Source organism: Micropterus salmoides, unplaced genomic scaffold, assembly GCF_014851395.1.
Source record: "Micropterus salmoides isolate LMB-PRFRI ecotype aquatic unplaced genomic scaffold, ASM1485139v1 Ms_hic_scaffold_9, whole genome shotgun sequence".
In the NCBI taxonomy this organism is placed as follows: Eukaryota; Metazoa; Chordata; class Actinopteri; order Centrarchiformes; family Centrarchidae; genus Micropterus; species Micropterus salmoides.
Genome location: NW_024044681.1, coordinates 22,832,140 through 22,856,220, shown reverse-complemented (window position 1 = coordinate 22,856,220; position 24,081 = coordinate 22,832,140). Strand labels below are relative to the sequence as shown.

The 24,081-nt window shown below is 38.9% G+C and overlaps 2 protein-coding genes across 2 annotated transcripts; one reads left to right on the top strand and one right to left on the bottom strand.

Moving 5' to 3' along the window:
* Window positions 1-349: 349 nt before the first annotated feature.
* On the top strand, window positions 350-8,549 carry chordc1b (cysteine and histidine-rich domain (CHORD) containing 1b). The gene is made up of 11 exons (XM_038708376.1): window positions 350-527; window positions 3,805-3,854; window positions 3,930-3,986; window positions 4,150-4,310; window positions 4,960-5,060; window positions 5,358-5,416; window positions 6,285-6,355; window positions 6,600-6,705; window positions 6,900-7,019; window positions 7,139-7,201; window positions 7,630-8,549. The coding sequence occupies exons 1-11, from the start codon at window positions 464-466 to the stop codon at window positions 7,801-7,803; spliced, it is 1,026 nt and encodes a 341-aa protein (XP_038564304.1). The 5' UTR covers window positions 350-463; the 3' UTR covers window positions 7,804-8,549.
* Window positions 8,550-10,483: 1,934 nt separating this feature from the next.
* LOC119895337 (tyrosinase-like) lies at window positions 10,484-18,699 on the bottom strand. The gene is made up of 5 exons (XM_038708374.1): window positions 17,783-18,699; window positions 16,988-17,204; window positions 15,711-15,858; window positions 15,430-15,611; window positions 10,484-15,282 (listed from the first exon to the last, which is right to left on the bottom strand). The coding sequence occupies exons 1-5, from the start codon at window positions 18,602-18,604 to the stop codon at window positions 15,035-15,037; spliced, it is 1,617 nt and encodes a 538-aa protein (XP_038564302.1). The 5' UTR covers window positions 18,605-18,699; the 3' UTR covers window positions 10,484-15,034.
* Window positions 18,700-24,081: the final 5,382 nt, after the last annotated feature.

Genomic DNA, 24,081 nt, shown 5'->3' with positions numbered 1-24,081 from the left:
AAATTCATGTGAGAATATCCCGAGAGGCAGTTGTCTACTAGGCTGCAGCCATCCTCGTAAAACTAAATAGCTATTGCCCCAGTTTCATGCACCTGAATACTGTAACCCTGAGTGCAGTGCTATTTTGGCTTTTTCTGCTATAATTCACACAAAACTGAGGTTAAAACTGCTAGGTGTTAGTTTGCTGGAAGGTTAAGGTCCGAGATAAATTTGCTATAAAGACCCTGTCGCTTAACGCAAGTTTGGAAGCGGTCAGCATCAGTTGTCGCTTGTGTGGGACCGCGGTGCGCTCACAGGATGGAGGAGGCGGGCTGGGCAAGCTCCGATATTTGCCGAGTGTAGCCGAGATCATCCGGAAGTGAGACCAGTAAAGAAACGGTCGCTGCTCTACATCTTACACACACTAGCTTTTTAGTGTTAGTTACAAATCTGGCCACCTGTAAAACTTGTTTCACCCGCCACCATGTCCGCGTTGTGCTATAATAAGGGATGTGGGCAGCGATTTGATCCGGAAAATAACCCAGACGGTGAGTAATGTTAGTGTCTTGGTAGTGTCTTTGACTACCTCTGTACCCTGCACCACTCTGTGTTAGCAAGCTAACCTCGGATCATCTGGAAATTTCTATAGCATGCAGGCCTGGTGGGCCCATGTAGCTAACCTGATATTAGTTAGCTGACTGGACGCAACATAGTAGCAACTTCATTCATCAACCCTGTTGTAGCTTATTTGGAAGGTAACGCGCGTGCTTGCTGTTGTAACGTTATCACGATGTTGTTAAGTTAGCATGCTAAGCTCCTGTGATTAGCACGTTAGAGGGTAACGTTAGTTCGACTTTGCAGAAGAACCATTGTTCCCGGACAGGACACACTGTAAGTCAAGCAGTTAAAAGTTACAGGTAAAGAAACACACCATTCATCTTTTTATTACACGTAGACCGACGTTTATATACAGCACATTTGTCAACGCTATTCCACAATCACAACTAAATTAAGTCATGGTACCACAAGTGTTGTTTGGAAAACTGCGAAAGCACTTCTGTTAGCAGTTAAACCCGAGTAACGTTAACCAGTCAACAGTGGGGTTCAGATTTTAAAGAGTAATAACGTTGTATCTATATATCCATTTCATCAAGCAATATTTAATCCACTGGACTGGTTGTGAAGTGGTTGAAATATCCATCAAATGGCTTGTTTTCCAACAGCCGTCTGGAGATCAGATATCTCCGTAGGAAAGATCACCATTTCCAGATGAGTTGGCAAGTAATGCCAAGTTCCACAACGCAAAAGAGAATTTAAAACTCCTTATGTTATCTTTATTAGGTTTGTAATTACAGACCTCATTTTTATGGCTGCCACTTCAGCCTAAAGATGCGAAAGAAGGGGCACAACATCTGGGAAACCCAGAAGAAATGGAAAGAAGTCATTTGTATTCATAAGCTAATCCTTTTCCTTACTACCAGAAGGGCTTGTGCCTGAGGAAAGCTAAAGAATATGTTGAACCCACACAGTTTCCTGCCAGCAGTCTGTGATAGATCAGTCTGTAAACGTAAGAGCAGCCTCCCCAGTAACCCGGGGCCTCATTTAGAGGACAGATGCAGTCATGGAATGTTTACAGTGCATATTTCTCTCCAAAACAGTGTCCAAATCCTTGATATAATGTAACAAAAGATGCCTCAAAGACATTTTAAAACACCACTCATAATCACGAGCAAACAAATGATTCCCATCTCATTGCCTTTTCTCATATTTGAAGCCACAGTTGAGTTGATGTTGATGAGGTTTGGCACACAGTTTATGGCATATGTCATCCTGTTTTTATGTGAGAAATGGTGGATGTGTGATTATTATTTCCTTACACATTTAGCTGATAATATATATATATATAAATGGAATTATTAACCTGGTCTCTTTATGAACAACCTGCAAACTTCCAGCAGTGCAGTAACCCAACAATTCCACTAGGAAATTCACTTACATGAGGATAGGTATTAGTCATTGTCACGATTATTCACTTCTTGAGCTTGAGTTACTTACTTCAGATAAAGTTTGCTCAAGAAACCATTGTTTGTGTGTAGCCACTTATGTATATTTAATTGAACATTCAAGGTGGTATTGTTGTCTGCAACTCCCATGACAAAACATCCGTGAGTCCCTTAATTCTTTTTGTTAGAAATGTCCTCTTCTGTATTCAAGTAATACAACATTGTGTAACGGGCAATACACAGTGACTCAATTGTAATTTCCATTTTAATTGGATACCTCTTTTCATAAGTCCTTTAGTGGTATCTAAAAAGGTATATCTGTGGCAATGGCATGGAAGGATCACACCTCAGGCTGTACTATGATGAAAATGCTTGATTTATGGTGTCACCCAGCCAGATTTATTTTGTTGTGCAGGGCAGTTCCAGAAAGAGGACATTTTAAAAATCATGCTGTACACAAATGTGCCATAAAAACATTACTTTCAAGTTGTATATACACTATATATATATATATATATATATATATATATATATATATATATATATATATATATATATATATATATATATGAGAGAGAGAGATAGAGATAGAGAAAGATCTAGATCTATATATCTATATCTAGATATATCTAGATATTTATAAATTACCTTTATATATATATAAAGTTTTCATGTGTAGTGGTCTTGTGTCAGATTGTCTTTTAAGTTGCTCATATTAGGTGTTGCTCCAGTTTGAAAAATCTTCCTCCACAGAAATTAGTTCTTCTGAAAGGAGTGTCAGTCCAATTAATTTCATAATGCCCACATTAATAATTTATCTATGCATTTTATGTACATTGCATTTACATCATCTATAAAAGACAGCGAAAATTGTGGTCTGTTTTTCTTTTTTTTTCTTTTTTAGCTACTTAAGCTTTAATTCTCCTTATCCTTTGTGTTTTCTAGCTTGCTGTGTCTGTAGTCTGATTTTTCAACCATGAATTATCCAATGTCACTTTTGGACATTTGATCAGTTCTTGTTTTAAACACCAATGATAATTCTAGTTATTATTACTGACTAGGTGTTTGTAGTTAACTACATTTAAAAAAAATTTTCTCTGACAATCTACACACACAACGTACATTAATTAATCTCAGCATGTTTTGTGTGTTTAATAAAAAAAAAAAAAACTTCTTCACACTTGTCTAAGTACAGCATGATAAATACTGTTAGGGACAGATTTGACACCATACAGACATCAAATACTGCTAGAATAATACATTAACCAACTTAGTGCATGTTAAAAAAACCAGTATAACCTTTTGCTATTCGGTTTCTAAAATTGGTTTTGTCCCACCTTAAGCACCTTAATGGGTCATTTTGACAGGGAACACCCGGAGGCAGCATCTGACACTGCTGACCAAAGTCTTTTGAGAGGTGTACCACGCATGAAAGGAGGAGCAATTGCAGAAAAGACGTAACTGTTTATGTAGTGCTTTACCAAGAAAGGCTTGGCCTCCATCAAACAGATGAAAATGACCATATATTGGTTATAGTTGTTGATTGTCAAAATGCCGCCTCGCCACCTTCAGAAACTTCTATTCTTTAACTCTGTTTATCTTTTTGTAAAAGAAATGCGCTTTTTGCCACAGTGAGCAAGTTTGGGTGTACCATGAAAGCTAAAAGTTTTGTTTCTTTAATGAAACTAGTATTCATTCAAAGTAGGCCAGAAAGGCGTATTCAAGTTTGCGTGTTATACAGTGCTGGTGTGGTTTACACCATTTCCTACATCACCGCATATATTTCCTCTAAATTAATCAAAGTTGTGTTTTGTTTTCAAAGATGGCTGCACCTATCACCCAGGAGTCCCAGTATTCCACGATGCATTGAAGGTAAAATGCTTGAAAATGCACAGTTAGCTTGTCTTGTTGTGTGGTCAAAGTTAACATCTCTTTGACTTTCCCCAGGGATGGTCCTGCTGCAAGAGAAGAACTACAGACTTCTCAGACTTCCTCAGCATTGCTGTAAGTTATTTGTTTTGGTTTGAATCCATACTTTTAATTCTCCATGGTCACGTTTCCATTGTCTATTGTTTTCATGGGCATTGACTGCCACCACCACCACCTTTGCTGTGGCCATATTGGCCTTATTGTTTGTGAGTCCGACACAATGATCTTCTCCTCACAGGGCTGTACAAAAGGCCCCCACAACAAGGAGAAGCCCCCTGAGCCGGTGAAACCAGATGTGACCTCATCAGGAGGAAAGAAAGACGCAGATGACCAAAAACCAAAGTTTAACGAGTACATCATCTCCGCACCTAAACCCCAGGAGGCCATACGCAGGCCCAGGTTGTACAATTGGCTTCAAACATAGTTTAAAAAATATATTTGAACAGTACCATACCGTTATTTTTGCAGTGAACACATAAGTGAAGGAAAAACATTTATGGAGATACAAAGATTTAACCCATATTGAACCCATATTTTATTATGTCAACACTTTTTACATGGGCATTGTTTTTGAAATCACATTTAAGAGAAAGAAATCAGCCAAGAAGAACACATGTTTCTCCATTCAGTACATCCACAGGGCTTCTGACTTAAAACTGTATATCCTTATTAGCTCTGTGGACTACATTAAGCTCTGAATTATTCTGGTTCAGTATAAAAGGATAGGTATAGTATCATAGGTATTAAATAAGCCTGAAATCTGAGGTTCCATGGGAGTATCCAGGGTAAAACAGAAAGTGGACAAGCTACTGATGAGCCAATTACTGCTGAATAGTAAAGCTCCTTTCAAATACTGTATTGGTCTTAGGCTGGCTTTGTACCCAAGACCCAATTTTCAAGGAAATGGTGCCATTAATGTATTCTTTACTTAAAGAAAAAATCCTTATACCCTTCCAAATTGTTTTCAATTAACAAAGTAACTACATTCCCTTTGTTATTGTTTCATGCCTAATTTTTTATAAAAATTTTTATTTTGGACGCCTTACAGTGCTGATGAGCCGTTAGTGAGAATGCAGCATAAAGTCTCTGCTTCTCTGAGGCAGGCTCTGGAGAAACTGAAGCTATCTGAAAATGCGGCTGAGAAGAATGGTGAGAACAGAAATTTATCCTCCCCTTGTTTTCTTTCTTTTAACATTTCCATGTTTCTGTTTTGTTTTGTTGTTGTTTTTGTCCTTTATATCGCAGACTACCATCTACTACCATCCATGTCTTGTTATAGTACACAGGAAGGTCATGTTGACAGTTGAAGTTAATGGATGGCCGCTGGGAATTTTCCCGTGTCATTCACATAATGGCAGTGGAGTACAAGCTGACAGGGACAGAACATGCTTTTCAAAGTAAGGGTGTCAATTCTTTGTCTCTCTCTGTCTCTCCCCATCTTTCTAGAGGAAGATAGTGACGAGATCAAGATAGGAACATCCTGTAAAAATGGAGGATGTACAAAAGTAGGTGAATATGTCATTGTGTACTGTTTTTTTTTAAATTGATGCATAATTTATATTAAATTCAACATATTTGTTAAATTCTATGAACAGAAATGATTAAATTAAAGCAAATCATGCTGATCCTGACAAAGAAATCAGAACACCCCAAAAGAGCTGACTGCTCTGAGTAAGAGGAAGTAGATACAGCTCCTTTTCCTCCTCCTCCACGTTTGCCCTGAGACAGATGCAAAGCAAAAAATATTTGTTTTTGCTCAAGCTAATCTGGCCTGTCAGAGCAGAAACCTCAAGATTAGAAATTAAAATATTGAGGAAAATTTAGAGTGACTTGGGTTTTGTAGAAGTAGGACTTAATTTACATAATTTTACTTTAAGTCATTAGATTGAAAGCCATGAGATATTCTCTCAACGGATGTCTATTTTTGGTTGATCAATCAGTTTGAGTATTTGGTAGAGTCTAAATTGGTTCTGTTATGAATTTGTGTTTATGCTAATTTCCAGAAAATTATACTTTCACCTCTGTCATTACAATAATATTCGAAAATATGTTTTATAAGCAGTAGATTTCAGGATATCAAAATTTGACTGTACTGAGGAAAGACGTCATTTCAAAAAATAACTTTTATTTAGTAATTTTTTAAGGGAAAAACATTCACTTCTTAAAGTGAAGATTTTCTTTACACTTCTACGGCAGTAAACTGAAAAAACATTTTAGGTTGGCATTTTGGGCTTTTGGATTTTCTGACATTTGAAAGACCAATGAACTAATCGGTTAATCAAGACAATAATTGACAGATGAAACGACAATGAAAATGATCATTGGCTGCATCCCTAGTTTCAGTATTTTGAACCACATCTGTGTTATCTTCAGAGTTTTGAAGGACCTGTAAGCGATTCAGATGTGTGCTCATACCACCCTGGATTTCCTATCTTCCATGAAGGGTTAGTAGTATTATGATAATTTTTTACCTATAATGAAGAACTTTTACAATTTAATCTTAAAAACATCTTTCCATCTCTGCATTTCACTGTACTGACCTGAAATGGTAGACATTCTTTGGAAGCTAAAAGAAGTGTGAAGAGCAACACTAGTATTTTCCTCTTTGTCTTGTTTACTGGTTCTCTTGAGTGACAAGTTACTGACTTCTAAAACTCCAGCGGGTGTATGTCTTCCCTGCTTCTTCAGGATGAAATACTGGAGCTGCTGTAAGAGGAAAACCTCCGACTTTAACACCTTCCTCTCTCAAGAGGGCTGCGCAAAGGGAACACATCTGTGGAAGAAGAAAGATGCGGTAGGTGTGCCTGTTTAACAGCAAGTGATCTCTTATGTGTGCAAGTGTGCATGACACACACCTCAGCTGTGACTCCATCTAGTGGTGGACACTTGCACTGTGGATACAATGCTTTGTGGTAGGGACAGAATGGCTGAATTTGTGTATCAAATGATGACTGCTACAAATGTTGTTTATTTGAAATCTCCTTGTAGGGTAAGAAAGTGGTTCCATGTCGGTTTGACTGGCACCAGACCGGGGCGCAGGTCATCATCTCTATCTACGCCAAGAACGCCGTCCCAGAGCTGAGCTACGTGGATGCAAACAGCACCATGGTGAGGGATACTATAGTCTTTCAGATGATATCTGTCCCAATCTAAACTGCTTTAATTGAGTTCTTCATCTTCACTTAAATAAACACTTCTTCTGTGTTTATTTGTCTTCTCTCTTTCAGCTCAACATCCACGTTATATTTGAGGGAGAGAAGGAATTTGATCAGAAAATCAGCTTGTGGGGAGTAAGTACATTTTCACTTTCAGCGTATTATTATTTGATATGCTGCAGATCTATCCTAGGTAGGGCTGGACAGTAAAACAACAATAATTATCGCGCTTCTGTTTTGGACTGGGACAGTGTTTCTACAAGTGTTTCTTGGATTCCATGTTTTATTAATTCCTGTGTGTGGATAAGTGCGCATAAGTGACATTGCAATTTTATTTGATTTAATTTGTTGAACCTAAGAGATAATCAGTTAAGAGTTTGGATCATTCTGTTGTAGGATTTCAGATGGCAAAAAAAAAGATAATTTTCTGAAAATACACCCAATTACAGCGCTAACTCGTTACATTTTGTATGATAGCAGGCCTTTTTGATTTGAAAATAACTTTTTTTATACCCATCTGTTTATTAAGCCATCCTTTTGTCACATCCCCCCTTTCCTTGCAGGTGATAGATGTAAGTAAAAGCACAGTGAACATGATGGCTGCCAAGATCGAGATAGCCATGAAGAAGTCTGAGCCCATGTCATGGGCTCGTCTGGACCTTCCTCCCCCCGTTGCCCCCCCCAAGGAGAACGAGAAGAAAAAAGAGGAGACTGATAGTGAGGATGAAGATGAATGATGAGGAATTAAAATTAAAACATAGTGTTTATTTTTAGCTGAATCTAAGGCCACACAGTCCATTTCTTACCTCTTTTAAAGATTTGCCTCTTCTGCTGTCATGGAACTTTGGCCTCTACTCTTCAACACTGCAGTGTTTCCCTTTTCACTCTTAGTTGTCGACTTTCTTGATTTGGCCTGTTTTTCTCAAGTTTTGGCTCTTTTTTATTGCTTATCATTATATTATTGCTAATCATTATATAGGTTGGAATGCTGAAGAATCTTCAAGTATATTTTACACCCATTTTTCACTCAAGTACTGAATGATAATGGAGGGAACACTGACTTTTAAACTTTCAATCAAGTCAGATGATGACACACTTGCACTGAAATCCCCTGGGAAATAACACTGCGCACATAGGAGTCAGCTGTGACCATGCTTGATCTCGGACCCATAAAGCCTTTCTTGTGAACTGCTCACATCGTAATGGACCACAGTTGTGACCATTTTCTATTTCACCAATGTTTGGTAAAAGATTCATTCCATCCTTTGGTGTCATAAATTGTATAAATTATTGCATTGTCCACAGGTATCACGTCAGGCTAAATGCTGTCTTCACAGATATGTTCCCTGGTCTGTGTGATAATGAAGCTGCTCTATGTAGTTTGAGTAAGAAATTTGGAACCTAAAATGTCCACATTTGCATAATATGGAGTGTATTCTGAATAAACTGTTAGAAGAAATACAATAGTTTCTTGGGACTCTTACACTTAGTAATGAAATGTTTGATAGCTATGACCATCCCACCTTTAGCACAGTTAAAATTGTAGATTTGCTCTAAATTTGTTATGTTTTTGGGTTGCCTGTCCATCTGCCCCATTCATGTGAATGCGATGTCTCAGGAACGCCTTAAGGGAATTTCTTCCAAGTTTGACAGAAATGTCCACTTGGACTAGAGGATAAATTGATTAGAATAGGGGGGCCAAAGGTCAAGATCACTGTGGCATCACTAAACGTGTTTCTGCCATAATTCAAGAACTGATGACTGTATTTCACAGTTGACAATGAATTAGTGACATGTTTGACTCGAAGGTCACTGTGACCTCAAAATGACCTTAACAAACACATTTGTGGCCATAACTCAAGAACTGATAATAATGGTAATTACGGACTGATGTTTAATGGAATACAACAGATAAACATTTTTGTTTTACCGAAAAGGTTAAAAGTCAACATCACAGTGACATCTTAATGTCCTGGAAAAAATGTGTTTTGCCATTATTCAGCAATGTAACTCAGGAACTGAAGGGGATTGTGACCGTATTTTACAGTTAGTCAGACTGAATAGATGACTCTTTTCACCCAAAGGTCAAAATAGGTTTAAAGCTCTCATTAAACAATTAATTTGATGATTTCATACACGTTGACTTGGATGACAAAATGAGTAAATCATAACTAGCACAATATGGGCTTTCCTCCATCTCATCCATTCTGCCATTCACTTCCTGCCTCATTCTGAATTTTGAACGTCATTGGATTCATGTGACTGCAGACAATGTATTGGAGCATGCTTAGCTTATCATAATTCTGTGAGTGAGTAAGAGTCATTTACAGTTCAGAGAGGCTTTGCATCTAAAAATAACATGATTTACTTAATTATACCTAATGTATTAAGATTTGCTTCCAAATGATCAAACCTATATCTATGTCCTCATTTCTTGTCAAAACAACATAGTGCAGTTTTAATAATGAGAATGTACTGTAATGTATGAGAATGTCAATTAAATACAAAGCATTTAGAGCAAAGTACTGTATTATAAAAATGCTATGCTAGACAGCATGTCTCAAGGCTTAGAATGCATGAATTAAATTTGACTGAATGAGACCATGACATAAGGGTAAAGTTATTAGGGAACCAATTTATCTTACCAAAAATAAACTTCTGTGTTGAACTTTCTTTTAAAAATGTGGTGATGTGTGTTGCTTTGAATAATATTTCTAAGGCAGACATGCAGCATATAAAGAGCAGGCTTTGTTAGAGTGGTATTAACTCTAAGACTCTCCAACAGTTGGGACCTCGTGGAAAGAAACTCTTTCCTTTAATTAAAGTAGGTGTGACCTTTAAAGGGAAGATTTTGAACCACATGAAACTTTGGGAATTGCAGTGACTTTTTACAAATGTCAATTTTTCTTTACTTTTTTACATAACTCTAAGGTTAGAGTATTGAACTATGTCTTGGTGCTGTGGAGATGTCGCAGACCATGACATCTGTGAATACATTATCACCTCTTTTTATTTCCAAAAGCACATCTCACACCACAAACATGAATCAGTTTAAATGTTGAATCAAATTGTGGTTCAGTCAACTCCCACATGAAGATAATACAAGAAAGTTCCCCAAGGCTTCTGTAAATATATCTGTATCCGCTTTGAATGGCAGTTGGATGTATGTAGGATGTTGTTTTTCATAATAAGGGCCTGCGTACATGACTGATGCAACACACTGCAGAACTGATTTTGAAGGTAAACATCTAACCCCACAGAATAAATGTGAAAAGTCATTATGGAACATTTCCATGACAGAAACCAATAAATATTACAGGACTTCTGTCTGAAATTACATAATGTATAAGATTTGAGTTAAAAGTTGTGCGTGGAACATGTTTAAAGTTTAACATGCCTTATAACGTTTCAAAAATCCAACATGCACAGTTTTTATTTCTCATACAGTTTAAATACATTGCCATTAATAAAGACTCATTACAATTAGTCATTGTGTACTTCACAGTTGTAGTGTTGTTAAAGCTAGTGGCACTATGTAATTGCTGATATAAATCAGACTGGCATCATGTTATCAAGCGCCATGGGGGATCTGTATTGACAACCAAGGCTTTCACAGTGAGATTTGAGGCACATAACATACATGAATATTCAGAATGGTAAATAGCTAAATGATGCTGGTGACAGCAAGGGCCCTACTACTGATGCATTGCTATGAGTGGGGGGCTGCTGGAGCACAGTGACAGGCTACAGTATAGCAGCAGCAGTAAAGATCTAACTCCACCTACAGTTGGTTATTGACTGGTTGGTTATTTACAGACAAAACTTGAGCCTAACGCTAGTGATTTAAATATGTATAGATGTCTGGATAAGCAGTGTTTTGGTATTGAGTCATTCATTATTAGACATGACATGTCATGACACAAATGCTGCCCCAGAAATGAATGCATACTAACTCGCAAAAATTGTAATCCAACACATCACATACTGTATATTAAATCTTCAAATCTTGAAATCAGTTTTGCAATGTACCCGTATGCATGTTACCGTCTGCTGTATAATACTTGATAAGAGAAAAAGACAGGAAGTATAGCAGTGTGTTAAATGTGTGCACATTGTTTTTCAAGCTGTTTGAGATAAGAGTGTCGTTTTAAATGTTGAGGATGACTAATGTTCAGTCCTGCCACCTAAAAGGAGGCACAAATTGTCTGATGTAACTATTTTTAAGATACATAACATAGGGTAGTAATTTGGCATTAACAGCATTACTCATCTTGAAACCATTTTTGTCATGATCTAATAGCAAATCAAGAATCCCCAACAATGCCAAGTACTCAAAATGAATTTTAGATCAACAGAAGAACATTTACTCCGCAAAGAGTAACACAGTGACATGTGGTGGCTTTTAAAACTTTAGCAGCCCTTCAAGACTGGGTAAGCACAACAACACCTTGCTGATATTAATAGTTTTAGTCTTGTGTGTTTTAAAAATCCAAGGAGCATGCGTATTATTATTAAACCTGTTTACCTTTGTTCAGAAGTGCTGCATTAAATATAGATGTTATTGTGGAGGAAGCGTGGATAATATATCTTTGCTGATAAATCATGAATGTACCTTTCTTTGGTGTAACTTATGTAGTTTATGTTTTGAAACTTCATGGTTGATATTTATGTAACATTTCATGTAAATTTAATAAATTAGCCTATTACTTGTATTATATTATTACACAACACTATCATTACTTGGTATCAGGAGGAAATTACAGGAATAATAGGAAATTTCGCTATTATTTTGCTCTCTTCTTATGCCTTCCAGAGTTTAGCTGTTAAACCTTCAAAACTCTAAAAATTAAAGAACCGTGTTCTGAAGCACCAGTGACATCATCGGTCACATGAACACTTCAAGGTTTGAACAGCTTAGGTAGCATCTTTCGACAAGGAAGCATAAATCATCAGAACACTGCCACCATGAGTGAAACAAGCTTCAGACCTTCTGTATCATCCATTTATCTCTACTAGTGTGATAACTGTAGCCAACGTTAGCTGGCCAGCAATACATTAAGATGAGAATAGTAACCTCACCAACTCACTGCAACAAGTGTAACTTACAGCTGTGGATTCACAAACCTGAAACAACACCGGTCCATGATTCACTTGCAGATGCTGATGCTGTTGATCCACTTTCAGTGGACGGTAGCCAGCTGAGGTTTACTCCTTGAGAAAACCTTCATCATGTTCATAAGCTGGTTAGATAGCTAGTAAACTTGTTCACTGAGGTGACACATAAGGTGATACGAGTGAATTAACCTGACACATAATTTTTTTTCCAACCAGATTTTTGACAGCTCTCACTTGACGGAAACCACTTTTGTGCAAGTCCTGCCTACTACTCTGCCTCTGATTAGCTAACCCTCTAACCTTAACCAATGGAGGCAACGAGTACTAGCCAATCAGAGTCATCTATATTTCCCCAGTAATATAAGTTTTACTTTTTAATACAGTCAGTGTATTGGACTGGCTTTTAGTTATTGGTAACAGCTTTGTGAAATAACATTTTGTGCAGAAGGTGAATGTCATAACTGAGAAACATAAGTTTTGACAAGGAGCGCAGAGATATGATGAAACTATTGCTAACATATGGAGGGCAATTTCATTCTAATCCCCACCCAAACTGCACACCACCTGTCCAGTTACATCAAGAACTGATATTTAATGACAGTGTTTGAGGGGACAATTAAACCATCTCCCAGCAGGAGTTTTTAGAAATAACATAAAGGAGCGGACCAAACCACAATGAAGCAATTGTTTTGATTAAAATGATAGCTTGGGACAAAAAGGCTACTTCCCTACTAAATTATACACCCTTGCCAGACAGCCATCACACACCACCTATCCAGTTAACCTGCGCAACCACCAATGGACATCACGCACTCAACACAGTTGGTGTTCATTCAATGATCTGATGTTAAGAGGTCAGATCATTTAATGCTGTGTCACTATCTAACCCCAGGAACATTATGGAATCTGCCAGGACATCGCATCTCCATTCACTGTTAGACCCTTATTAGAATTCATTAGAGGATAATTTGCGACACATTACAAAAGAAGTGTACCATAAACTAAAGTGAAATCACAACCTTAACCCAAAACACATAAAGCCTTTTTACACAATGTGAAAAATCAACTACGTCTTTCACATTCTCAGTTGCTTTTTAACGCCCTGGCTACCCCCTTTATGTCATTTTTACACGTTCAGGGCACCGCAGTCAAGTTAGCAAGCTTAGCGACAATAAATATGCAAGGTCCGGTTAGCCTTTCAAAATAAATCTTTTTGAAATGCCGTGTTATTAAAGTTTGCGAAACGTTGCAATTTGGTTAGGTTTAGGCAACAAAACTACTTGGTTAAGGTTAGGAAAAGATAATTGTTTGGGTTAAAATAACTACATACGTCAGTTTACACGTAAATTAACTTACCTCACGTCAATTTAAGTAACTCGCTTAACTTAAATCAAAATATTTAATGTTGACTTTTTGTTTCACACGGGACATGAACACAGCTCTCTTGGTTCAAAGTCAGGGTTCTGGCCCTCCATCCACTCGAACCACCTCCTTACTCAGTCTTTTCTGTTAAATAGGCTATTATATACCTACCTAAACCGTCAAAAACGTTACAGGGCTACCCCTTCTGCGTTGAACTATGACGCTATAGGGATCCCCCGACGGGTCTTCACTATGCATCCATATGTGAGGAGTCCGGGAGTGAGAACAGGTTGGGTGTAGAGGCAGCTTTGCATAGGAGTGTGTGTTCAGTAGCACAGTTAACATTTTTGCTGTGCTGGCTGGATAAGTAATGTGCCCTTTGGGTAGCTGGTAAGTGGATAGGTGGTGTATAGCTTGGGTGGGATTTTGTATAAAATGGCTCTCCATGCCAAAGAAACACAAAATCCTCCAACCATGCAGGTAACCTCACAAAAGATCAGTTAGATTAGATTATTGAACATACACACAAATGTTACAGAAATGACTGAGATAAGCATCTGGCAAATGCTCTGCCACAAACAAAATATGCAAATCATGTGGAACGACTTGGCACATTAAAAAAGTATGCTGCTCCAGTCAAAAACATGAGGTGAGAGAGGTTGTTATCCCTGAACTGGCTGTGCTTTTTCTGAAGGATGCTGCACCAGAAGAGAAAATGTCACTGAGTTCCTTTACGCCTACAGAGCTACATCAGATGCAACCATAGAGATGTCACCCTTCCAGCTCATGCATGGAAGAAGGATTAGAACTAAACTCTCCAGCCAAAGCTCACAGCTGCTCAGGATAATAAACTGAGAGACAGAGTTGCAAAGAAGCAGTTACAAATGAAAACATACACTGATGTCAACAGACATGCCAAGACTCCTAAACTGCACCCAAGAAGCCTTGTGCACACGAGAAACCCTGTGCATATCAACAAAGGAAAGTCCAGAGAGCCTCTTAAAGTGACACAGCAGAAAGGACCTCACAGCTATACTCTGACAGATGGAAAGACCTCGGATGCTTCACACCTGTGTGTGCTGCCAGAGACCTTCACATACCCAGCAGAAGAACAGAGGCTTACGAGCCTGCAACAAGTGACAGTGTATGAAAAGACGCCAGCGAAATAAAAAAACATTCTTGGATGAAAGACTGTCACTTGAGAACACAAGAGGGACATATAATCTGTCACTGTGAGAATACAAATCCCACTTTGTTTTAGTGTAGAAGTAACACTTTGAAAGGGGGGTTGTTGTTGTGTTCTAAAAAGCCAATCCTATTCCAGACCAATAGGTGGCACTATGTCACTGCTGAATTACTACTTGAAAAGAGAAAAAGACAAGTATGTGGTGAAGTTTTGAAATGCAGGCACAGTGAAGGAACAAGAAATGTTATCATCTGTCCGGTGCTATACGACAAATACATAACAACACTGCTTTTCAGGTCATGCCTTCACATCGGTGTTTGGTAGTTACGTTGTTTGTTTTCCTCTATGTCACTGCTCCTGATAAGTGGCTGTCTTTCTGAGAGAGCAAATAACATTTTCCACTTCCCCCTATGTAGCCGTCGTTTTGCAGGCAGTACAGCAGCAGCTATGAACATTGCTACAATTCCTCCACAGAGCCCTGCAAGCAGCAGCCAGGGCCAGACATCCTGTAATTCCTCGAGGTAAGGACGTATGGATTCTGTAAGCCTCTGGTCTGGAAAAAAAGTAAAACAAGCAGAGTAAGTAAACTATATCTGGGTGTGCTAAATTATAATTCGGATAATAATCGATATCAGTAAATAATTTCCTGAAATGCAAGTCAATGTGGAAAATAGAAAAGTTCAGCTTAGACAGAACTTACTAGCATTCAGCAGATATGAATACTCATATCCAAGGACCTTGCTGGAAATGAAGTATTCTCTGTTTCTGTGGAGGGGCAGGAAGGGCACCATGTGGTATTCGCCATTGTGCCCTATAGGAGCATTAGACTCTGGATACTCTGATGGAGATGGTCTATGCCTCCTGAGCCACTGCTCATAAATGCTGTCATGGAAAAATAAAAACAAAAATCAGTATTGCTGTGTTAGGTGCAAGTGCGTTAGTGTATTCAAATGATAAAATGTGTGTCTGTGTGTATCTCACCTGTCAACAAAAGCGTGGTGGAGAAGGAATATGGGGTCATTTGCTGAGCCCTGTACTGAGGACATGGATCCGTTCATGTAGGCATGGAGTGCAGCATGCATACCCCTACGAGAAAAGTTTCCTAACCCAGACTGAGGATCCCCAAATCCTGCAAGATGAAAAGATTTTTAATTAGTATTAACAAAGGTGGCAGTAGCATGTATAAGTTAGGGAAACAAAGACTTTTTGTTGTAAAATGGAGACATTGTCAGACAAAATCAAAACAAATAATGGCATTTTTCAAAGAAAACCCAAGATACCCTAGGTCTTTTATTGGCAATATGAAAAAATAAGAACATTTATGCTTTGGAAACCCTGAGTATTCAGGTCATTTTCTCATCCAAGATGGATATATAATAGTGCATTTTGGAATGTACCTGTCAAACAGACAGGATGTGTATAACAATGTCAATAATAATCCATAAAGCTTGTCTACATTGGACTATATTTAATTTTTATGAAGTATGAGATATTTGAATGTGTTCAGATCTGATATAGGTATCCTTGGAAACCATCACAACACTCTAAAGCTATGTTGGATATAGCATTTATTTGCATATTTCTCTGATATTCAACCTACTATTAATAGAAAATATGTAAAACAATGTGTCAGCCTTCCTACAATAGCTGGATTTGTGCAGAATTTGGAATCCTGAACCCATGTTAGATTAATGTATACCCCGAATATAAACCAGTTATTTGCAAGAGTCACCTGACACTCAGTAGAAACTTTACTGATGCACAATATTAGTAAAGTGAATTTCAACTTCAGACAATCCAATTGCTGGATAGTTCTTTAATTATTTGTAACCTTCAGTTTCAGTAAATGTCACTTTCATTACTTTAAAATGGTTACAGTGTTAGTGGTTATTTATGAATTATGTCTGCAAATCATTGATAAAAGCATTATAACAGCGTCGTTATAATGCATTATGTAAACCAACTTGAGTTGTCAGATTATCAGCCTTATTGAATGTGGTAAGTATCCCTTCTTCTGTTATAGCCACACAGTGCAAATAAACTAAATGTATGAATGTACAAATGAAAGTGCAAATAATAGCCTACACATAGGCAGCACATTACAGGAATAAGACATGGAGAACCAGATTAACACCGTGAGAGTAAAGAGTAGTAGAGCAGAGCTGTGAGTGATATCATATCATATAGGACAGTCTGAATGTTTGTGTGTGTGTGTGTGTGTGTGTGTGTGTGTATCTTTCTGGTCAAGCTTATCTGACCTTCCAGAGTGTTCCTGAAGCTCATGTTGGCACTGCGGTCCATGGCTCCCGTGTCATAGCTGGTCAGACTGACAGTGAACTCCACCTCTGCTGAAGTTGGTAATCGTTCGACCACGCTACGGTTTTGGTTTCCAGGGTTACGACGCAATGGGCCTTCCTCCGTGGCATCACATAACACACCTCTGTCATTGTACTCCTCAGCTTGGGAGCACAGCACCTGTTGATGGAGACACACAGGAACATATTGCAATGCGGCGCATGAAAAAAAGAGAGACCAAAAATAAAGTGAATATAGACATTTGTGAGTTACAGTAAATTGAAATGGCACTGCTATTAGTTTTTAGGCAACATAAATTACTATGGTAAACCTAATTAAAATAAATAATAAAAAAATGTGTGTGCAGTAGGTTGCGCAGTAGGGCCTACATATGTTTTCTTTTCATTTTTTTGTCTCCCCTTCTTGTGAAATTAGACAGTTGATGGCAAATCACCAGTGGCCATCTATTTAGGCTACATGTGCTGTCAGTATAAACTAATGAAAAATAAGCCCCTGTCAGAATTTCAAGAAATTTTTAAATGCTTTAATTAAAATATAGGGCAATTGCTATCAAAATAAAGCTCACCCAAGCATGCCAAAACAGTAAAAGTATTTTAAAAATCCTGCTGATCAGGAAGAACAGCTATTTTTATCCATTATTTAACTTAAAAGTAGGCTACACAGTGTGAATGAGTTTCAATATTAATTTCACTTTTTTGGGGTGATCTTTAAATAAATAAAAGTAAAAGTTACTCTACCCTCCAAGAAGAGAAGACGGAGCCTGGGCTGAGTAAGGTGGGGTCCTGGGGACTCCGGTCCCCCATCAGCTCGTCCGTGCACACGTCGCATTCCTGGGCATCCCTCCAGTCCCAGTACGGGATGGTGAAGCTCGTGTCTCCGGTCAGCTTCCTGATCTCATGCTCCCAGTGCAGCAGGTATGCGCGGTGCCACGGGAGAAACGCAGGCGCCCAGTGGGCAAAGTCCACATTGGTCCACACATTCCCCGGCCCGCCAAGCAGCGCGTTCCGGGACACATAGTAATGCATCCACACAAACACATCGTACACAGACACATCAGCGAACATCGGGTTGGAGCCGTTTTCCATCTCCTGGTAGGTCCCGGTCACAACAACATAGTCCCTGCTTATTGTCTGTTTGGCCAAGTTCAGATAGGACACAAATCTGATTCTCTCGGCTCTGGAAAGGTGAAATATGTTCCTCCTCAGAGACTCTCTCCTCTCATTGCAGTTCACTCCAAAGTAGCCAAACAAACAGTCCGCGCAGTTGAAGCCCATGAAGTTCCCTGCACACTGGCACGTCCGGTTGTAGAAAACCAAGGGCCACTTCTCCCTGTCGTCCAACCCGGAGAAGGGGTACTGCGGCCCATCCGGCTGGTCCGGAACCTCCACATCATGGCAGAAGCCCCGGCCGGAGCTGGCTCCGCAGGGCGAGCCGTCTCCTTCCCAAGACGGGCAGCACTCCTTGGTGAGCAAGGCTTCGCGGGTGGCACACAGACGAGGGAATTGTTGATAGCTGGGCGCAAAACATAACGTGAAATTTAGGATTATCAGGAGCCACATTACAGCAAGGATTTAATTCGAAGTTACCGAGAAATGAAACAAATAGGGTACTCACAAAGTGAGAAAGCCCCGTTCACATGCCTAAATTCCTCAGGGTGTTCTCCGGCCACCCCCTCCTCTTTGTCGAGCCAGTCACATGCCGCTTAACCTCAAGGTGAAGCTTACTTCAAGGGGAGAGAGGGGAGTGGGGATTGCAGTCTAACTCCCTCCATTGGATTTGCAGAATTTGTGCTGCTCAATTAAAGCCTATTAAAAGTTTAATGGCATCATTAAGACTTACAAATTAAAAAACATCATGAAGTATTAGCATGGAATCAGGCCACAAGAGCCTCCACAACAGATTCAGTGCTCCAAGTCTGTGGAGCTCTACTGGAGGGATGAACTCCATTCCTCTACAAGATATCATGCTGTATATACCATATTTATTTAATTATATAATCTCATTGAGATCAAGAGAGATAGAAAAAAACAAACATAGCCAGACATAACAAAATGATAGCATCAGAGGCAGTCACAGATATCACTAAAGATATTTAAAGATAAAAGTTAATATTTTATCATTTGGTGTTGATCATGGTGGAGAGCCTTACACATTGGCCCAAAATCTTAGGTATGAAACTGGGTTGGGATCTGATGGCTGTAAAAGGCATTTTCTTCACGTCATTTGCATACCCACCAAACCATTCAGTGAGTCCTGGTGCATGTAAACAACTGCATTTGATATATTTCTCCACTCTTTTATTCTGTTTTTTCCTTTCATTTGTCTCCACTCTGTATCATGATACACTTACAAAATATCAGCAGATACAGAAATCCGTTAAAGTCATATACGCCTGGAGCAGTGGATCACATGAGCCATTTCACAGTGATTTTACAGTGATTTTCTTCTGGAAATGCATCCTGTTCTCTAGTCATCAGGGTAAAACAGGCGGGTAACTCATGATCCCTCTACACACACATACACACACACACACACACACACACGGCTACAAGTAAAGTAAACTGTTATTCCTGGCATTATGTGATGAAAATTGCAGTGAAAATGGCCTACTAGGAATATAGAGAGGGAGAGGCATACAGAATGAGGAGAGAAATATAGTACATCTCTACAGCTCTACATTTATACATTACATATACATTTACATATTTGCATCCTGTGTGTGTAACGCTGTTGTCTGGGTTGCTAGCATTCTCCAGTCCTTCTGGCCTGTTTTTGTAAGCGGGCTAAATTTTCTTCTTAAATAATCTTTAATTTAACACCAACACAGCAAGATAGTAGGCAACACACTAAACTTACTTTGGGAGTTCAGAGCAGACTCTGTTGCACATGTTACACCACGCCTGTTACACCACTGTCCATTGTAAAACAATTAGGTACAAACTAAAATCACTTTTAGCCAAAGGATACATGAAGTGACAACTTCAATGTGCCCACTACATACTTAATATAATAGCCAAAGTGCTATTAATGATTTACTGTTTGTAATATACATAATTCTGCAAGTCCAAAATAATACTGTGAAATTATTCCTACTGAAATATATATCCTATTTTACAGCTTAATAAGCAACATATTATTCACTATGAAGTGTCAGGAACAATTCCTGTGCAATAACCCAGTAACTCTGTCTGTCTGTCTACTCCTGCATCCTTTGCACTCTGCTTATTGCACTATTGTCTAAATCTGTCTATATTGTTTTTGTTTATAGTGTGTATATATGTGTTCTATATACTATAGCCTGTATGTGATTTTATTATTGTATTATTATTGTATTATTGTATATGCAAGCACATCGTGAGCAATGCCCAATCCTGAATCCTACCTTTCAGGGCGTTCCTACAATGTTTTGTGGCAAGGACAGTTATCGTCCTCCCCTTCCTCTCCACAGGGGTGCCCCAAGGCTCAGTGCTAGGGCCCCTTCTCTTCTCAGTTTACACCACATCACTGGGGCCGATCATTCGCTCGCATCACTTCTCTTACCACTGCTACGCAGACGATACGCAGCTCTACCTATCCTTCCCACCTGACTACCCCAGTGTCAGTGCGGATCTCAGACTGTCTCTCAGACATATCCGAATGGATGAAGGCTTGCCACCTCCAACTAAACCTCTCTAAGTTGGACTTCTTGGTTATTCCAGCCAAGCAATCTATCCACCGCAACATCAAACTACAAATTGACTCCTAAACCTTCACTTCAACCGGGGTGGTGAGAAACTTGGTTGTCATGATTGATGACCAGCTGTCCTTTTCAGACCATGTTACTGCTGTCTCTCGGTCGTGCGGCTTTGCTCTATACAGCATAAGGAAAATCATTCCCTACCTCTCTCAGTATACCACGCAGCTTCTGGTACAGGCCATGGTTATCTCTCGCCTCAACTATTGCAATGCCCTTCTAGCAGGTGCAGTGAAACCCCTACAAATGGTTCAGAACGTAGCAGCGTGTCTGGTTTTTGATCAGTCCAAAAGGATGCATGTCAATCCACTGCTGAGTGACCCCCACTGGTTACCCATGGCCTCCGTAATCAAATTCAAGCCACTAATGCTTGCATACAGAGTTACTACTGGGTCTGCACTCATCTACCTAAACTACATAATACAAACTTACGTTCCTTCTCAGCCACTACACTCCTCCAGCGAATGCCGCCTGGCTCTGCCATCCCTACACACAAAGCAATATCAGTCCCGGCTTGTTCTCATCTGTGACACCACGATAGTGGAACAAGCTACCACATGCCTTCAGAGCAGGGGCGTCCCTCTCTAACTTCAAGAATCTCTTGAAAACTCATCTTTTCCAAGAACACTTCCTCTTATAACACCTCTAATTCCTAACCTCTAACATGCACTTCCTGTGCTCTTCATCTTCTATGCTCTTACAAATATCCTATATTGATTGCGTTTTTGTTAACTCTTACTTCTTTCCCTAGGTATTTACCCCATTGATGCGATATGTGCTATTAGCTTTTACTAGTATTTATTAGTGCTCTAACAAGTATGTATTGTCAGTTGTAGTTCTTGTGCTGTATTTGATGCTTTGTTGATGCTTGTATGTTGTTCCTCAAATATAAGTCACTTTGGATAAAAGCGTCTGCCAAATGAATGAATGTAATGTAAATGTAATGTAATTCCTTGTATGTGTACACATACCCTTCTTGTGACATGAGAAAGTTGACAGCAAATCACCAGTGGCTATCCACAAATTAACTAAACTTTTCTGAGATATTTACATGTGCTGCCTGGTATAAACTAATGAAAAATAAACCCCTGTCAGAATTTAAGAAAATTTTTAAATTCTTTAATTAAAATATGTGTTTAAAAAGGGATGTTTAAATTGCACATTTGACAAACCACCTTTGTGATAGAAGCCTGGTATGCTGCCAAAGACTCCTTTATTCAACCACATAGGAATGTGTTATTTATGTCATCAGATACAGTGTGAACGGATGAAGGGACATAAAAAAAAGGATTCACTCAGTACAAACTGATGGGCAGTGCATGATAAAGCAAACCATTGCCTAAGGCAACAATAGGCCCTACTTGGTATTTGCATTTGTATAATGCTTTCTAGGAAAAAAACTTTGATGTGTTTTGAGCTGCTGTCTCACATGGCTCTCTACACACCCACTGTGCTCCCTGACCTCTTACCATTAGTCAAATCATTATAAAACTGTTTGCATGTGATCTTAAATACCTATTTTTAACAATTGGTAACATACAGTTGAGCCCAAGTTCTCATGAACATCACACCTTCTGTCCTCTCTTGCAAAACACCTGGGGAAGAGTCTTTTTGCATGTCTGATCCATCCCTGGCAATTATCAGCAAATGTCCAGACATCCAGCATTCATTGAGTCATAGATGGACATCTGATCATGTGGTTGATGGTTATAAACTTCCCACTCACATAAAGAAAATAACTCCTGTGGGGTTAAGGATCTTCAGTGGAGTCTCTTTGTATCTGGCTGGGGCCACATTTACTGAGAAAAACTCAACAATTTGCCCTTTTACAGAACATTGCATGACATTGAAAAGCATGGGTTGGTGCTCTGCTAAAATGAGAATCAGCTGTCTTCTTCTTCTTCTTTTTCAGATGTAGATCACAGTAACACAGTAATATGTATTACATTATGTTTTAAATGTAAATGTAATAGTTTTTACAATGGCATGTAAACACGTGCAAAATGATCTGTATTAACTTCTGTGGTGCTGTGTGGAGAGTTGAAAAAATAACCTCCCCACCAGAGGGCGCCATGCGACTACTTCCAATATCATTCTGTCTAGAAATGACAGGTCATCAAGGCTACCTTCTTTCTCTCTGTCTCCCCAGGCAACTAACAAACCACAGTTTTGCAGACAGAAATTATTTTTTCCTATTAATGAATCCCCATGTACAAACATCCTCAATCACACATTTGACCGCCATTTGATTAGACTTTCCAAACGTATTCTGAAAAGATTTTTGTGCATCACACATTTTAACCTACAATAACAATCCCATTGTCACCACGCTAACTAACTGTGACTTTTATGTTATTTATGGACCCTGAAATTATCCCAGCATCTTACACCAGAAAACACTGGATTAATTGAGGAATTTCTGATGAAACTTCTAAATTAAAAGTGTAAATTAGTTACTGTGACTGCCAAGTAGGCTATCCTATTGCCTCCTCTGTTATATATGGATAAACTACACCAAAATGTTTGTTCTTGTTGCTGTAGGGGGTTAGCTATGGTGTAGCCACTCTAAGTTAAAGAAGGATGTCCCACTTGATCAACTGAAAAGAACCAAAACAGTTTCTGACCTGGTCTTATACACACTAAACTCAATAGTTAGTGGTACCAAATCAAGATACTGCATATTTCACTCACTGCAGTCTCCATGTTGAAGCTACATGTTCAGTGTGTGGTTTGTTATGTTCAGATTCTGTTGTTTCTTTCATAGTTTTCCTCTACAGGTGAAGCCACTTATCAGAAAACAACACATACATAATTATTTTGGGGGTCATATTGACTGACTTCTAAGGAGAAGGAAACAGCTGCAGTGGAAGTGCAATAAAAAGATTATCATTCATTTTCCATCCAGCTCTGAAGAACCCCAACCACGTCTCTTTGAACAAGGAGACTGTAATGACAAATTCAACGAAAAGCCAAGAAGCATCAAGCAGAATCTATAGCCTACAGAAGGGTTTGCCTTTCAGATCTCTCTACCTGGAGCCAAATCGACCTCAAGAACTAGGGTTGGTCACAGAGCAAACCAATTCATAACAAACCAAAAACATTGGATTTTATGGTCACTGTCTTTATTTTTACCAGTGGTATTTGCAAGTGACAGAAGTGGGGCTCGTTGTTTATTGGACATACTGAAACTTTCCAATTGAAGGTAATCATCTCGTTTCACGAGCATCATGGGTGGGCAATTGAAAAGGAAGGTGTTATAGCCTAAGCTATAACTTTTCAGTTAAATATGAATGAATAATTGTA

What these genes read in the sequence shown, in the direction of transcription:
- chordc1b (XM_038708376.1), top strand. Translation starts at nt 464, where the DNA reads ATGTCCGCGTTGTGCTATAATAAGGGATGTGGGCAGCGATTTGATCCG. An exon ending in AAATGCGGCTGAGAAGAATG is followed by an intron (nt 5,061 to 5,357) that starts GTGAGAACAGAA and finishes CCATCTTTCTAG; the next exon opens with AGGAAGATAGTGACGAGATC. An exon ending in AAAATGGAGGATGTACAAAA is followed by an intron (nt 5,417 to 6,284) that starts GTAGGTGAATAT and finishes TGTTATCTTCAG; the next exon opens with AGTTTTGAAGGACCTGTAAG.
- LOC119895337 (XM_038708374.1), bottom strand. Translation starts at nt 18,604, where the DNA reads ATGTGGCTCCTGATAATCCTAAATTTCACGTTATGTTTTGCGCCCAGC. An exon ending in CTTCAGGAACACTCTGGAAG is followed by an intron (nt 15,859 to 16,987) that starts GTCAGATAAGCT and finishes TTCATCTTGCAG; the next exon opens with GATTTGGGGATCCTCAGTCT. An exon ending in TTCATATCTGCTGAATGCTA is followed by an intron (nt 15,283 to 15,429) that starts GTAAGTTCTGTC and finishes CTTTTTTTCCAG; the next exon opens with ACCAGAGGCTTACAGAATCC.